At 44.8% G+C, this 16,582-nt stretch overlaps 1 protein-coding gene across 13 annotated transcripts in view; it reads left to right on the forward strand.

Moving 5' to 3' along the window:
• The window catches only part of LOC136717898 (unconventional myosin-XVIIIa), a 111,814-nt gene that overhangs the window by 76,336 nt on the left and 18,896 nt on the right, over window positions 1-16,582 (forward strand). For all 13 annotated transcript variants that reach the window (XM_066695465.1, XM_066695466.1, XM_066695469.1 and 10 more), the window contains 12 exons: window positions 2,529-2,672; window positions 3,661-3,750; window positions 4,516-4,635; window positions 5,934-6,045; window positions 6,747-6,874; window positions 6,967-7,121; window positions 9,484-9,607; window positions 11,082-11,282; window positions 11,720-11,830; window positions 12,255-12,359; window positions 12,834-12,980; window positions 13,117-13,230. In XM_066695465.1, coding sequence (XP_066551562.1) covers window positions 2,529-2,672; window positions 3,661-3,750; window positions 4,516-4,635; window positions 5,934-6,045; window positions 6,747-6,874; window positions 6,967-7,121; window positions 9,484-9,607; window positions 11,082-11,282; window positions 11,720-11,830; window positions 12,255-12,359; window positions 12,834-12,980; window positions 13,117-13,230 — 1,551 coding nt within the window. The remainder of the gene's footprint in view (window positions 1-2,528; window positions 2,673-3,660; window positions 3,751-4,515; window positions 4,636-5,933; window positions 6,046-6,746; window positions 6,875-6,966; window positions 7,122-9,483; window positions 9,608-11,081; window positions 11,283-11,719; window positions 11,831-12,254; window positions 12,360-12,833; window positions 12,981-13,116; window positions 13,231-16,582) is intronic.

The raw sequence follows: 16,582 nt of genomic DNA on the forward strand, positions 1-16,582 counted from the left end.
TAATCAGTCGAAGGGCAAATTTGCATGTGGCGTTTTTCCAATAAAGTCCATAGGCTGCAGCTAATTAGACAAATGCAACGGAGTGGAAGCTTTATTCCGACGTGATTGGAAATCTCCCCTGCACCCTTTCTCTTTCCTGCGTTTAGGAAGGGATTAGCTGCAAGTTGGCGTCCCCAGAGAGCCGGCGTTATGATAATGATGGTGTAATGGAAATCATTCTGCTTTTCAGGACTTGCTGGTCATGAAATTTGATTAGGGGTCTCTTTTCCATCATAATTGTAGAGTATTCTTTCCTTAATAGGGGACGCTAATGACGGACGGGAATGAATCTTGCCCTGTCTGGACCTGCAGAGCGTTGTACGGGATCAGCATGCGAATAGACGTTTTATTTTATTTTAAATCAAGCACTGGCAGGTCGCAAACCCCAAAACAACAAACTTGATTAGAAGAAAACTTGTGAACGCAGAAAACAGATTGCCTCCGTGTCCCACATTGAACCAGCTTCCCCTGTAAGGGACCGTACCCGGCAGTGGGGAATAGATGTTATAGATAACGCGTGCGTTATCCAGAAAGAGACGGTTTAGTTATCTCTGACACGTATTCGAAGTCGTAGCCGCCGCGTGTGGGGAATTGGACTGATACAGCAGACTGGCTTGCGTCTAATTAAGCCATTGCCTTAAGATAAAGCTCCTTGCTGAGGAAAAACAGGTGCATAAGCTGTGGCGTCTCCCCGCGTAACCGTCCACAGCTTGTTAAATGATCTCGGGATGGCTGTGTTAGTCTGTGACATCCCGTGGAAAGCCGCGCCGAGGTTAGGGGGGGAGACCAGCGGCCTGCTTGTGTTGAGATCTCGTGGAACAGATCCGTCTGTGAGCCTCAGGATGTTTTGTTTGACAGTGTAACTGCCTGAGCTCTCACTTTTTTTCCTGAGCAGAGCTGTTTAAAAAGGCACCCACCTGCACTGCATTGTAACCGCACTTAAAATGAGTAACAGGGATGTTAATTAGGGATCTTTTTTTTTTTCAATTTCCAGTTTGTTTTTGTTTTGTGCGTTTTTGTTCTCCCCTTCGTGTCGCACGCTCTGTAATCTTGTGTTTTACCCCATTCGTTCCGGGCTAAGAAAAGAAAAAACGCAAATTAGCTCTAGTAAATAATGTTCGGCTGCGCTATTAAAGATTTGCCTGCATTTTGTGGCATGTTAAGGCTTTCGAAATGTGACGAATCGTAATCAGTACAGAGGCTTTCTCTGCATTACACGCTGAATCCACTTGATGCTGCGAATTGTGCGGCCTTAATTGGGTTTCCAGATAATCTGCTGTTATTGGAGATGCTTGTGTACAAGCGGCATGGAAATCTTATAACATTGTTAACTGGCTGCCAAGATTTATTGATGTTTGATTTAATTACACGTTAGCACTGTGAGTCTTGGAACACTTACCCACTCGGCTTAACCCCTTAGTGCGCCGAGAGCTGTGGGCGATTCGTTTTCGCGTACATTCGCCTCATTCGTTTAATCTTCTCTTGAAGTGCGAACATGCCCTTCAAAAAATCCTCAAAAGCCAACCCTGCTTTTGAACGTCTCTGCATTAGCTGGACCTTTCTGAAAATGGCTTTGTAAATGAAAACGTTTCATCGACTTGAGTTGCTTTGATTTGCAAAGGTCTTCGTTTGCCATTTTGGAAGGGCAGTATCTATGTGTTAAAATGTTATGAATAATGAAAGCGTGATGATGAATCCTGGTGTTGGTTTTATGAAATGGTAAAACCCGAGGGCAGTTCGGGGTTAGGTTTCAAGCTTGCTCTGGGCTGTCTGTCAACGGGATTGCCATGGTACCTGACGCCCATCACTCTTAAGAGGAGAGCCCTTGTTAACGATGCCGCCTCTGCAATTAAAACAGCCCTCTGCATTGTGGATCTCGAAGCATGCCTCGCTCCCTGGGGCCCTCTAGCAAGCCCAGGCTCTCCGGTATAGACTCCCCATTGTCCGGCGCCTTCTCCCACTCAAATTCTGCTCGTCTGCGCTACTGCCCTACCCTAATGAAACTGCATTGCTGTGTTTGTTTGCCTGTGAGACATGGCATCATCGTGTTTGTTGAGCAGTGTTGTTTTTAATTGTATATATCTATTTATCTTAATTTAGAGTTCATTATTAGTATTTTATTATTGTAGAATGGCTTTTCTCAGTTGAGATCCTATGCAGTATGTAATGAAAGTGCTCTTCTGAGAAGAGATTGAGAAAGCAAAATTAGCTTTGGCATGGTCCCTTCACTGCCAGCATTTGTAGGCACTAGGAGTTGAGCCAGAGACCGGCCAAGACCAGGAATCACTCTGTGCCGGAAAACATGGAAGAAATTCCTTGTGGGTCAAAGCCATCATTTTGAAGGACTAGAGATCTGTGGACCTGTGCCAGTGCCTTCTTATACCAGCCTCTCACTGGGGTTGAGCGCTACAGTGGATGGTCACCCACACACAGACGGTTCATTGTACATCCCTGGGCCCCCATGACCGGTTGGGTTGTGTATCTTTCAGATCCAGGACCTGGCGATCCGCTGCATCCAGAAGAACATCAAGAAGAATCGCGGGGTGAAAGGCTGGCCCTGGTGGAAGCTCTTCACCACAGTGCGGCCGCTCATTGAGGTCCAGCTCACTGAGGAGCAGATCCGGGGCAAAGACGTGAGTGCATTTTAAATCTTCCAAGGCATTTATTAACTTAGATATATTTAACATGGCCTTTTTTTATTTGATTTGATTATTCAGTTCCAAGGAGCGGGTGGCACCTAATCAAGGGTTAATTTGGGAGAAAAGCTCCCAGTAAACACTAGAAATCAAGTCAAGACAATACTCTTCTTCTTTAGCAACTCAATTTGTGTCATGGTTGCGTACCGCGCTCCCAACTGGCCGTGTGTTTGTCATATAGGGGTGGATTGAATCCATTATTAGTGTAGTTGTAATGCCAATTCTTTTTCCTGACTTTGTGCTTCTTTGGGGAAGCGCTACGTACAGGCGCCGCGTGGATCAGACAATACTGCGATTCATTTCTGGAAAGGGTATTTGCATGTGGAGTGGGAGCTTTGATCAGGATTGCCTTATGGATTCTGTGCCCCTCCGTCTGCCACACAGCTCTCTTATTTGATCTGCGAGAATGAAGCCGAACAAGGCAGAAGCGCGCAGGGAGAAATGTCCGTCGGTGCAGCACAGCCGACAGGTTTCGTCCTTGTTTGTTTGTTTGTTTGTTTGTTTATAGAAAAGGACACGCAAACAAAAAACTGTCAGCACCATTTCACTTTTATTGGTGTATATTTCACTTTTTTGTGTGTGTGCGTGTGTGCGTGTGTGCGTGCGTGCGTGCGTGCGTGCGTGCGTGCGTGCGTGCGTGCGTGCGTGCGTGCGTGTGTGCGTGCGTGTGTGCGTGTGTGTGTGCACGTGCGTTCTTTCTCTATTTTTGGTAAATTGTAGGAGACCACCACAAGAAGAGCTCGATTTGTATGTCTTTGTTTGTGAGGTAGTTTGCTCGATTATGTTTAAATTCAGAGGCAATTTAAGGCGGCAAGGCACAGGAAAGCAAAGAGCGCTGCAATGGCGTTGGCCTCGGGACACCCCCATCCGTTTGTCTCTCCTTTCCTCATTCTGACAGCGTGTCTTTCTGTCCCGCTCTTTCCAGGAGGAGATCCAGCAGCTCCGCGGGAAGCTGGAGAAGGTGGAGAAGGAGAGGAATGAGCTGCGACTGAACTCGGATCGGTTGGAGAGCAGGGTATGCCCCCTAATGCGATCTGTGCTCGACATACTTGGCCAGGGTCCCGTTGAAGTGATCTCTTGGTTACTTCATTGACCTGAGAGCTGAAACTCCTCCGTACCCGGCTCCACCCCTCTTTTTTCCCCCCTTTCCCTCAGATAATGAATGTTTCTGTATTTATGTTGCTCCTTTTTCAAGCACCATGGGCTACAAGGTTAGGACTGCAGGGCACACAAATACACTCTCTCTCTCACCCACACATACTCAAACACATGCATGCACGCATTCTGTTTTTGCTTTAAACAATAATGAAGTAAGACGTATTAGATGTAAAATATGGATATTTGACTACTTGTAGATGCTCCCTCTGACTGAGAAATTCAATTTAAGTTTGTCCTTGAGCTTGTGCTGCTGATGCAGTTAGCTGCACAGAGTTACACAGCTGTGCTTGCGGGGGGAATGCATAGAGACGTCAGAAAAAATAAATATGAATATGGCTGCCGTAAATGAGCCAAAATTAATATGTCTATAGCAATAAAGGGACTTACTCAGTTCATATTTGTTTTCATTAGAGATATGAAAGCACGCTCTGCATATCTGATTCAAATGAGGTCTCTCCACAAAGTAGTCTTTCTCCTAGTGATCGTTCCGCTGCTCCCCTCACGCTCGGTCAGCCAGTCAAGGGGACGGCGGGCCGTCAGTTGCTGAAGTGTCACAGGAGGCCTTTGTTCTTCGCGGACGCCGATTCACAGGCCCCTCTCTCCATCGCGTGTCTTTATGCAGATCACGGAGCTGTCCTCGGAGCTCACCGATGAGCGCAACACCGGAGAGTCGGCGTCGCAGCTCCTGGAGTCGGAGACGTCCGAGAGACTGCGCCTGGAGAAGGACATGAAGGACCTGCAGGTAACGCTGTCCTCTCCTATCACTGTCCACACTACTGCTGTCGCTACCGCTGTCGTCACGGCCTTTGCATACAATTTCTTCTGAATACTGTCTCCACACCTGCTGTTTATGCTGTCCATACTTCCTTCTGTCCCCTCTGGGCAACTGTCCCTCCAGGACACGGTCCACTACTACTGCTTTCCACCACTGTCCCCTCACTGTTGCCTTCTGATCACTCTACACAAACTGCAGAGCTGATATCATGCATTAATGAGTTGTTTTGTTCGTATTTAAATGTCTGCCTGTATGGTAATGAAACTGAGGCGTAATAGTGCTGCTCTGTGGGCCTTGTTACTGCATTACTGAGGGAGCTGTTTGCACACAGTGATATTAAGGATCTATATATTTGGTTGTATTGCTCTTTCTGTCCAATGGATAATAAAGATGCTCTAGAAGTGTCAGGCAGGGTGCTGCTTTAGGTTTCATGACTGTACTGAATTATTCAACCAAAAAGAATTATTGTATTTCAAAAACCTCTCGTATGAAATATTTAACGGACACAAGTGCCGTTGCCTTGCTGCAGGGTCCCGTGTAAAAGCGCGGCGAGGGTTTGTATTGAATACGGGAGAGCTGCGTGATAATTAGTTGTGTTGCTCCAAGGCGACGTACGACAGGATCTTGTGCCTAAGTCTTACCAGAAGAACGGAGTGTGAGGAGGTTTAGTAATGAACTGAACTGGGAACCTGGTATCAAGACCCCTTACCTTAACCTCCAGACCAGCTAACCTCCCCGAATAGAACGAACTCCGCTTGGTCGTATTGCCGCGAGTGTCATCTCATCTCCGCTTCTGTTCTTTGGCCGACCGAACCTCTTTCTCTCTCGCTGTGCGTTCACCGGAAGCGGGACTTCAAATGGGAAGAGCACATGCCCTGAGAGTGAAGTTTCCCGTCGTTATTCCCGAGGCGGCAAATTGTTGTTTGAAATCGCAGCAGTTTTGTTGTCGTGATTGAAAAATGAATTGTAATCCCTCTCACACACACACACACACAATGTATGTGCACACACTAATCTCTTTCTCCATTAATTTGCAATGAACAACAATAGGCTTGGGGAGGGTGTGGAATTAACGTGTTGTAATGAATCCTCTTAAAGGAAGTTCATAGGTGGGCTGATGACAAATTGTCTTAGATTCGAAACGAAACTGCTTAATTAGGAAGAAATGAGCTGAGCGTTCGAAGGCACGGTTTGGAGCACCAGGCTCTCAGCAGATGGTCTGGTGATTTCCCCGAGGAGCTGAGGACTCGTGTTTTTGATGGCAGGCGAAGTTCGATGCGATGAAGAAGCAGATGGAGGTGATGGAGATGGAGGTGATGGAGGCGAGGCTGATCCGGGCATCAGAGCTGAACGGGGAGCTGGACGACGACGACGCGGGTGAGTTTCCACGCTGCCCAGATCTGGGTCCCACCGCGGCTCGGCACCCAAGTGTTACTCTGCAGAGCATCACCACACAGAACCAGGCTATAGCAAGACAACGACTGAACCATTAGGGAAGTGTCTACCTTCAGTCTTGATGTGTAAATCGCACCCTGTACTTTTATCTGTAGTGTGTTATCTCTCAGGAATGTAGCTACAACTGTGTCGTTTTCAGGTTTAAGGATTTATCCCCCCTACTGCAGTTATAATCCCTGCTAATTGTTTTTTTCCCTCTATAATGAAGCCCATTTTGTTTTCCAGTTGATTTGAAATCTTATCTAATCAGTGCCTTAGCCATTGATTCGCCAAGAGAAAAAAATGGGTCTCTTCCCGCAGCGCAGCGTTCCGAGGGTCTTAAAAGACGTGTGTTCAGAAGAATGAGAGAAAAACTATTCGATTGCTTCGCTCAGCTGATCTGACATGAGATAACGAATGCAAATTGTCCTTAAAATGCCTTGAAATTGTCCCTCTGTCCTCTCCGCATCTGCTGAGGTGTGTGATGAGACACAGCAATACACCAGATGTCCAGCTATGTTTCGCATGACAGCCTGGTTAGCAGGTTCTGCAACCACCACCCCCTTTGTGGATGAGCCTCGTCATGTTTGTAACCCCCTGAATCTCCCTCTCTCTCTCTCTCTCTCTCTCTCTCTCTCTCGTAGGGGGTGAGTGGCGACTGAAGTACGAGAGGGCGATCAGGGAGACGGAGTTCACCAAGAAGAGGTTGCAGCAGGAGTTCGATGACAAACTGGAAGTGGAGCAGCAGAGCAAGAGGCAGCTGGAGAGAAGGGTAGGCCGCTACTCAGAGTGTACCCTGGTCTTGTCCATCCGTCCGTCTGTCTGTGTGGGATTGCGGTTTCTGATCGGGGCTCTGTGTCACAGCTGACGGACCTGCAGGCAGACAACGAGGAGGTGCAACGCTCCGTTCAGCAGCTCAAGAAGAAGTGCCAACGCTTGACGTCTGAGCTGCAGGACACCAAGCTGCACCTGGAGGGACAGCAGAGCCGGAACCATGACCTGGAGAAGAAGCAGAGAAAGTGAGTCCGGCCGTGTGTTTCCCTGGCCCACCGCTATCCTGTCCCCCAAGATAACCTTTTTCTAAGCTACAACAAACTCTTGTAGGGCTCTCGTCACCAAAGCACCCTTCCCACTCACACGTTTGTATCTGTGCAGGAAAGATATATGAGGATATAGGTCCTAAAATGCTGCAGCTTTTCAGGGGACTTTGAATTGTTGATTAGTTCAAACAGAGCTTAGGCGGATGGAAACCCACAAGACACTGTAGTCCTCTGATAATATATATGCCTATGTTTACAAGTTGTAGAAGTTTGTTTTTAATGGGTTTAGTCTTAACACTTCCCTTTTTAATGTAGTGCCTGTAATTTCTTCTCTATAATAGACTGTAAGCTGTGGGGTTTATATTGTTTAGAAGAGAAAATCCTTTTTGGGATCCTTATGAACATGAAATAAACTAATAGCACTCGTACGGTCAAATGGATCATACCACAGAGAGAGGCACAGCAACTATCAAATGCCAAGCATGGAGAAAGGCAAGCATCCCCACTTTAAAACAAGTACTGTGGTAACTTTCTCAGTGTAAATAACGCTATGTTAGGGAGTCTGAAATAATGCGAGTGCCATGCAGTCCAAGTCTGCCAAAGAAAAGTGTGAGGAGTACAGCTCGCAAATCCTTGTGTAGATTGTTCTGCTTTTGTTTTTGGTCCTTTTCCCAGAAACAGTTCTTTACCGTATGTAGCACTTTTGTTCACACAGTACTGGCATTTTTGGTTGTTTGTTTTTAATTCGAGGCAAATGATAAACACGTTTGATGGCTCAGGATGTGATGTAATGGCTCAAGATTAAATCCCTCCATGTTTGTTGTTGTTCTTCTTGAACTTAATTAGTATATATGAATATATCCAAGTTAGGTAGTGCTAAGGTAACTTTGTATATAGCTGTTACTAAACATAAGAAATACAATAGAAAACCCGATATAAAGAATGACACTAGTGATCAGACGGGAAGAAAGCCTTGGTCCAGAGAGAGAGAGAGTCAAGGAGGTCTTTTTTGAATCTATTGATTTTATAAAGGAGCCGAAGTCACGGTGTAGAGCGCTGTGGGGAGCTCGAGGAGGCAGCGAGATTAGTGTGTTAAGTGTTGTGTAATGCGGTGGCAGTGGATCAGCACTCATCTCTCGCCCTTGCGGTATTGTTGCCTTGACTGAGCGCGCGAAAGGGTTAGGAGGATATTGTGTGGCGTCTCGCTGGAGGTCGCCTCTGTGCTTTCAGCGATGTGACTTGCAGATAAACCGAGCTAAGGCCTTTTTGGATTTTGTGCTTTTATAAACCCGTTACTCTACTGTTGGCGTTTCCACATCAGCATCAGCAATGAAGCCATTTTTCCAAAGTGTTGCATCATTTGCTTAATTAAAATCCAAGCTGCTTCTTTCCCCCTTTCTTCTTCTTTTCTTTCTTTCTTGTTTACTGATGTGTTGGGATTTGCTTGGTGGGCTTTGTACAGGATTCTCAGGAGAGGCCCATGAGTAGCTGCTTTTAAATTAGCAATTTTATGAGGAGTGTGAGAGCTCAGACACACAGTGTACTTTTTAAGTAGTTAGAATCAGTTTCTTTTTTGTTGTTGTTGGGAAACGAAAGTCCACAATCTGTTTAAAGATCTGGCAAGGTCGCTGTACTTTAAACAGCGTGTGTTGAGGGTGTACACCTCTGTATACCTGCACTGCCCGGACTGCAGACTGAAACGCGCTCAATTGGTCAAAATAAACTTCAAATCTCTGTGGCATCATGAGCTCCAACATGGAACATTTTTAGATAAATGGTTTTTGAACTACCTTAAGTACTGGTCACAACAATGTAAGTATCTCAGACCCAATGATTTGTGCGTGCAAACTATAATGTTGTGGCTGCATAGTTTCCCAGTGTCTATGAAAGGCACATTGTTGCTTCTCTATTGCTTTGCAACCTTTGCTCCGTTATTATGCCTCATTTTCTGTATTTCCTGCTGGCACTGGCATTTTACAACCTCATAGCTCCCCTTCAAAAGCGGAGCCTGGAGTGGAACAAGAGTCTGGGTTGAAATGTCCCTAGGTGTTAATAGAACTCGTCCAAAAAAGTTGGCCTGTCCACAGAAAACATATTCACGCAAAATAAGAAAAAGGGTTGGTCACAATATACAGTGATTCATAAATCTGTATTGAACCTCAATTGAGACCGAAGAAAATAATTGTGCACACCTTCCTTTGTAGCCTGTTTTTCTCTCTATGCATTTTTCTTTTTCTGATTCTGCAACATTCTCTAAAATCAGCAGCCGGGGGATGTGTTGTGGTGTAGTTGCCCTTTAGTCACCTGCTCCTCTGCAATAAATGGGTGTGCCATGTTGCAGGTTCGACTCGGAGCAGTCCCAGTCCCAGGACGAGGTGCAGAGGGAGAGGAGCCAGCGCGAGAAGCTGAGCCGCGAGAAGGACATGCTGACGGGAGAGGTGTTCAGCCTCAAACAGCAGCTGGAGGTACAGTACGGTGGACATTCCACACGAGTGGGTCCCAGGCCTTTTACACAGAAGTATGTAAAATTGCACTGCAATGTAGTATACTACTGAAAATCCAACACACTGAAGTGCAGTACACTACAGACCAATTTTGTTTATCGCAGTACAAAATACTCAAAGCCCCAGAAGACAGTAAAACGGACAGGAAACTGCTCTATAACTGATGTCAGACACTTTCCACAGCACAGGAATTGAGCACACAATAAAACCCTGCTGAAAAGGAGCCTTTTTAGAATTTGTTTAACATCATGATAGCATTTAATAAGCTTGATAAACATGACTTGTCAATTTGCATTTACATGGCAATGTTCCTTATTTCATCCCCAGCCTTTATTACCTTGATCAAACAGAAGTACAATTAAACTCACTTTTAAACCATGCAATATTTATGACCCTTTAAAATATTCAGTATCTACCGTTGTACGTCCTTAGTTAAAGTATTGTTATGAAGAAAAAAAAAACTCGTATCTGTTCCATCTTCTTTCTCTATCGCCTGTCAGCTATTCCTTTTAAAAAAGAGAAATATCTGCAAGTCTCACTGCAGTGTATATCTTCAAGGCTCCGGTGACAGTAAAACCTACAATGTGTCCACCGAGAGCAGTTCTGATTTGATATAATGTGTCTACCATTACATTCGCTAATGTTCTCCAGGCAAGGAATAACATTAAAAGCCGAGTGATGTAGACCGAGTGAAGTCTTCTACATGACCTTGACAGCTGTGGCAGCGAGTTCAATTTGGAAAGATAAAAAAGCTTGAAGGAACCGTCCTCGGTTTAATGCTAGGCTTGGTTTGTCGCCCGCGCCGCGTTCCTGGACGAAACCGGAAAGCTCCTCGCACACATACGCTTGCCAGCTTTGATGGCAGCAACTGAAATTCAGGACAAGGCATTTGTTCTGGCTGGAATCACTGCATCAATAATGTAGACCCAGTTAGGAGGCTTTGTGTGGTTAAGTTTAGGAGGGTTTTGTATCAGGTTGTTTGCCTCCAATATCTTCAGCTGGTATTGAAAGCTTAAAGGGAGAATAGTGAAGTCCTGGTTGGTGAGGTGGATGATAGAATTATACAGCACCGCATGTTGCTTGAATTGCTTTAGTAACATGCCTGTAATTGTTCTTTCCATTGTTTGCATTTTATTAAATTAGTGTTTAATGCATCACGCACATCTGCCACTGTACGGACCTAATTTTATCAGTTCGGAAAACCTGCTGTAGAAAACCGCGCTGAAGATGATGTAAAATAGTTTCATTTTTTTTCTTCCTAGTTTTTGTCTCAACATTATTATAATTCCAAAGTGGTATAAACCCTGAACCGGATTGATGGAATATGGTATTGAATCCTCGTTAAGAGTGGATAGGTAGATTTTGCCTGTGGCTCTGGCATGCTGACCGTGCCTTGGCCTCACTCTCGGTCTCGCTCTCTCCTCCCCTCCTGCAGGACAAGGACCTGGAGATGTGTGCCCTGAACCTGAAGGTGGAGCAGCTGGAAGCCGAGCTGCAGGATGTCTCCTCGCAGGAGTCCAAGGACGAAGCCTCGCTGTCCAAGGTCAAGAAACAGCTGCGTGACCTGGAAGCTAAGGTCAAGGACCAGGAGGAAGAGCTGGATGAGCAAGCAGGAACCATCCAGATGTTGGAGCAGGTAAAGGGCCGGGCCCAGACAGAAAGTCTTTCCATCCGGGCGACTCAGCTATGCATCTTTTGTCTGGCGCAGCACGGTTTCTGTTGTTGTTAGCACAAAGTTCAGTGCAGATGTTAAGATGAACAATCGTGTGCCTCCTAGTGGCTACTGGAGCATGTGTAGTGTGCTGCTTGCCAGCCATGAAGCAGGTAATGCACGACACACTTCGGTCGAGGTCTTGCGGCGAAACGATCCAGTGATGACCAAGGTAACGTAGCTGTCCGTGCAAAGGTGATCGTCAATGAGCAGGAGTTCATTAGATACGTCACAGTGGCCACCTGTTTATGTGCATCATAATGTTATCATCTGAGAGTCGTAGTGCCTGTTCTTTCTGTGCTCGACGAGCTCTTTCTGTCCACTGACTCTTGGTCTATCCATCGGTCTTTCTATCCTTTTAGGCCAAACTGCGGCTGGAGATGGAAATGGAGAGGCTGAGGCAGACGCACTCCAAGGAGATCGAGAGCAAAGAGGAGGAGGTTGAAGAAATCCGTCAGTCTTGCAGCAAGAAGGTACAGAGCCCTTTCCACCCACCGCCAAACCCCCATGCCATTTAAGTTCAATGTAAGATAAGGTATAGATAATTCCACTAATAAAAGTCGGTGTTTGTATTCAAAACGTATAAATATTCACAAACTCAAAATGAACATTTATAGAGTAATACACAATGCGCTGTAGAAAACCGTAGACACTAACAGTTGTTTCTGGTAGGCCTTTGCGTGTCTTCTGTGTTCAAACCACCAGCCGGCTTCCCAATGTTTGTGTGTGTGCACCGTGTCAGCCTGTAATTATAGTTAATTACTCATCTGTTTGATATAAATATAAAAATCGGGCTTCACGCCTGATTGAGGTATTGAGCTCCACTATGCTTTCTGGCGGCGCGAGCGCTTGCCGTGCAACACGCATGAATTGACACGGTGACTGGGTGTCTTGCAGCTTAAGCAGATGGAGGTGCAGCTGGAGGAAGAGTACGATGACAAGCAGAAGGTCCTTCGTGAGCGCAGGGAGCTGGAGTCCAAGCTGCTGGCCACACAGGATCAGGTACGGCTGACCCACTCTTAAAGGAAGATGTGACGTTCATTTCTTGCACTCAAGTCTTGAACTCAAGCCATGGTCCTTACGTGTGTAACCCAGTTTGTCCAAATCCTGAAAGAACACATCACTGATTCTCTAAAGTGAAATCAAATTTATGATGATATCTAGCATTTGTGTTATGTTTTGTTCATACTTGCTGTTAAAAGTATCAGTCTTGAAATTCTGATATGTCAGAAGAACAATATAACTTGACCTGATATTTTCCTTTCAAGGAAATCCTTCTGAATTGTCCCATCCTATGAACTGTCCCATCCTATTTCTCTTGTGTTATTATTAGTGTTCTGGTTCTACACCCAGCATTCTTTACATTCTATGTTCTAAGCTCAGTATCCTGTCCTGTCTGTCCTCTGTGTCCTATACACCACATCCTGTATGTTCTGCGTGTGACCCTGTGCCATTGGTGCCCTGTGCCGCCTGCAGGTGAGCCACAGAGACGTGGATACGGAAAAGCGCCTGAGGAAAGATCTGAAGCGCACCAAGGCCCTACTGGCCGACGCCCAGATCATGCTGGACCACCTGAAGAACAACGCGCCCAGCAAGAGAGAGATTGCCCAACTCAAGAACCAGGTACAGCAAGGGGCCAAGGGAGGGAGGACGTCCATAAATTGTGCACACTGAGCCAACTGTATCCTGAGTTGGTTTAGTGCCAACCACTACTCCATATGTGCCATCTGACCTCCGTCCTCCTCTGCACCCCCCACAGCTGGAAGAGTCCGAGTTCACGTGCGCCGCCGCGGTGAAATCCCGCAAGTCCATGGAGGTGGAGATCGAGGACCTGCACATACAGATGGATGACATCTCCAAGACCAAAATTGCGGTGAATATTTGTCTTTCCATCCAACTCTGGCTTCATTATGCTGCAAAGCTCTAGGATCCTCGGAAGTAACTTCAATCAAATAAACATAGTTGACGTTGAGTTTCCGCAGGGTAGAAGAAATAAACAAAAGTAGGCACTGTGTCTTTCTGTGGTGACGGGTTGAAGCTTTGATAGCGCTGAAAAACAGGAAGAGGGGAAATGCTGAGGGTTAGTCTTCTCATACTGGGAGTTTCGGTGGGAAGTGAGAACCTCAATTTGCCGGGTTGCTGTCGGTAGACTTAATGAACATGTAGAAGTGTGAGCTCCAGACGGGGCGAAGAAAATAAAGAAAAGAAAACTATAAGAGGAAAAAAAGCAGTATTTTCTCTCCAGTGAGAGCTAATACAAGAACATTCCTCAATCTAATTCCTCCAGCTTCTCTCGGCACAGGGCACGAGTTCAATTATTGGAGGGGCTGCTGGGAAATGGTTATACTCGTAATGGCATGTTTTGAAATCCATTTCTAATTTGAGCAAGAAATATTACTACAAAATAGTGAACATTGGGATTTAATAAAGCTGTCTGAGGTAGAGCACTATCCATGTAGGGGGGGGAGTAATTGAGTTCACATAATAGCAGATTTGGTACATAATACACATAGATATTATAGATGTGCATTTCTTATTTATTGAACTGGCTTTTGTTTATCAGGGAAAGGATTTCAATTCCCCTCAGCTCTTCTTTTCGAATCGACCAATTTTATATCCAGGGAACTAAAGAGAATTAATACGAATATATATATGTCAATTTGGAGATTCTGTATGCACTCTACACTTCCTGTTGGTACACTTTACCTACCGTACATTTTGTAACTCTTGCACTACTACAAAACAAAGGAGAAACGTTCGTGAGATGAGCCGGATATTGACCCGTGTCCAAAGTAAGCTTTATCTGTGAACAAACATTGCTATTACGTGACGCTTCTAATTTAGTTTCAGAGCTGTTGTGAGGATGTAAGTTTTCTGATAAATAAGTGGCCATCACGTGTGCACCTTTTTAGACTGGTGCTTTTCAACACAAGACGCTGGACTTTAAAGGTGTCAAGACTCTCCTAATTAGCAAGCATTTGTTCAGTTATGAAATCGACCATCTGGTGGAATGGAAAAACCAAAAGACCAGACCAGAGGCTGCGTATATTAATGACCTTTTCTTTCGTTTTTTTATAGCTCCGCAGAACTGTAATATGCTGCGGTCGTACCCGCCTTGAGATCAGATCAGAGCCTTCTGTTTTACCAGGCTTCATTTCGCCTCAGAGTCAAGAGAGACCCTCTAAATATGACCAAATACAGCCGTCCCGGAGCATTCGGGATTTCTTGTGTAATAACTGTTTCTCTGATGAGAAGAGGAGACCTGAAAATAGTGCCCAGTCCACTCCACTCCACACAGCATCTGTTAAACGAGCACCGAGCAGACGCTTGATAATTTAGACACTTTGCCCGTTTGGCAGGGCTTGTGTTTGACATATAGTAACTCGCTGCATCAGAGATCAAGAGCACAAGTCCTTAAAAGGCACATCTGTCAAAGCCCGAATTAAGAAGTCTCTCTCTGTATTAGCGTCACTTGCATGCGTCTCTGCTCTCGTAAACATTGCCTTGTGTACCGTCTTTCAGCTTCACAGATATGACAGCTTTCTTTAATAAGAAGTGCTGATTTCCAAGATGTTGGGGGTTCATAAATCCTTCCTGAAATAGGCGAATGCCACCTCAACAATCTAATCCTTGCGTAAAACAATAAAACAAATGGAAAAAATCTCCCACCAGAAAGAAGTTCAGGTCATTTGAGTAAAATCAATACAAAAAATATAGCATTTACATTTTGCTGTGTGAACGACTGGGAACGTGTGGTTTATTAACGTAACTGACGCGACATTTATTACTTTCCTTTTGCTTTTGCTTTTGCAGGAAAGGTTAGGGATATTATTCAGGCCTAGCTGATGTCATACATGCATTCATACTTTGCTTCTGGCGTGTCTGCGGCCGTGTGCAGGGCAGGTGTCCTTCCACAGGTCCCATGCAGTCGAGCTCTGCGGGAACTCGTGTCCGGCCCCTTGAGCTCTTAATGGAACGTGATTTTCTTGTCAGGATCCATTAAGCCAAATGCGCATGTGTGTGAACTCGACACAAAAGCTGTTTCCCTTTGACGTTTCTTTTTTTTGCTCTTTAATGCACTCGAGAGACTTGCTGACAAATAAAGGCTGTAATTTATCCCATCTCGCCTATGTTAAACCATGCAATTATGATAAATTATTGTGTACGTTTTTTTTTCCTTTCAGCCAAAAATGCTCATTGCCATTTCTCTCCTCAGGATGATTATTAAAAAAAAAAAAAAAAAAAAAAGCTATTGTTTTTGCCCATATTTACAATTTAATTTTGTCTTTCCAACATCTGGTCTATAACCGGATCTCACTTTCTGAGCTCTATAGTAGTCAATAATAACTATTTGTGCCACAGAATGACAATTAAAACATTGTACACACCAAAGAAATGTAACGCACATGAAACAGGCTGAACAAAGATGGTCAAATAACTAATAGACTTGGGCATTATAATTATTTTGGAATTTGGAATCTGGAACTTCTGTGTTGTTGAGTCTACTTTCCTGAAATTCTAGAACTGTTGCACTGAAATCCTGGAATCCACAGTTTGTCAAATTTTCCTTTTTCATATGAAGAACATTAAAAGTGGCATCTGTGCTCACTTGCACATGTTTGAAAGGACCCCTCACCCAGCTTTTGGTAATCAACTTTAAATGAGTAATTACCTTTTGAAAAAAAAAATACATTCTATTTAAATAGAACCTAATACATTTATCCCATTATAAATTTCCCAATCTGTTTTCGCAACATGTTAATAAGATGGATGTCATTGTGTCAGCATGTTTTAGAAGTCATTCCGTTTCTCAGTTATGTGCTAATGGATTCATTAGCTTTTTTTTTTTAAACCCCCATTTTTCATTCCTTATTAATATTCCCTGTCACGGACTTCTCCCAAACCCGTTTTCATGTATTTTAAGATTATAGAAATAAAATTACAATTCTAATTTGCCCTGAAAAGGTAGCAAAGTGTGGTAGCAGCGCTGCTCGTTAAGCCATTAATTAGTACGCTTGGAAACAGTTGCTGCATTGCAGACGTCTCTCCACACCGCTTCCTCAAAGGTCTGCTGAACTCGCCACCTCGTATATGGGAAGACGTATATTTAATCGAGTTGTTCATTTTGCTCCAACTCTTCCAGGCTGGGTTTATATCTCAGGTTCGGACTTTGCTCAGAGCCGAACTCATCTTTTGACGAGGTGTCGTTTGTAAAGACCAGCTGG

The sequence above is a fragment of the Amia ocellicauda genome, chromosome 22, assembly GCF_036373705.1.
Source record: "Amia ocellicauda isolate fAmiCal2 chromosome 22, fAmiCal2.hap1, whole genome shotgun sequence".
Lineage (NCBI taxonomy): Eukaryota > Metazoa > Chordata > Actinopteri > Amiiformes > Amiidae > Amia > Amia ocellicauda.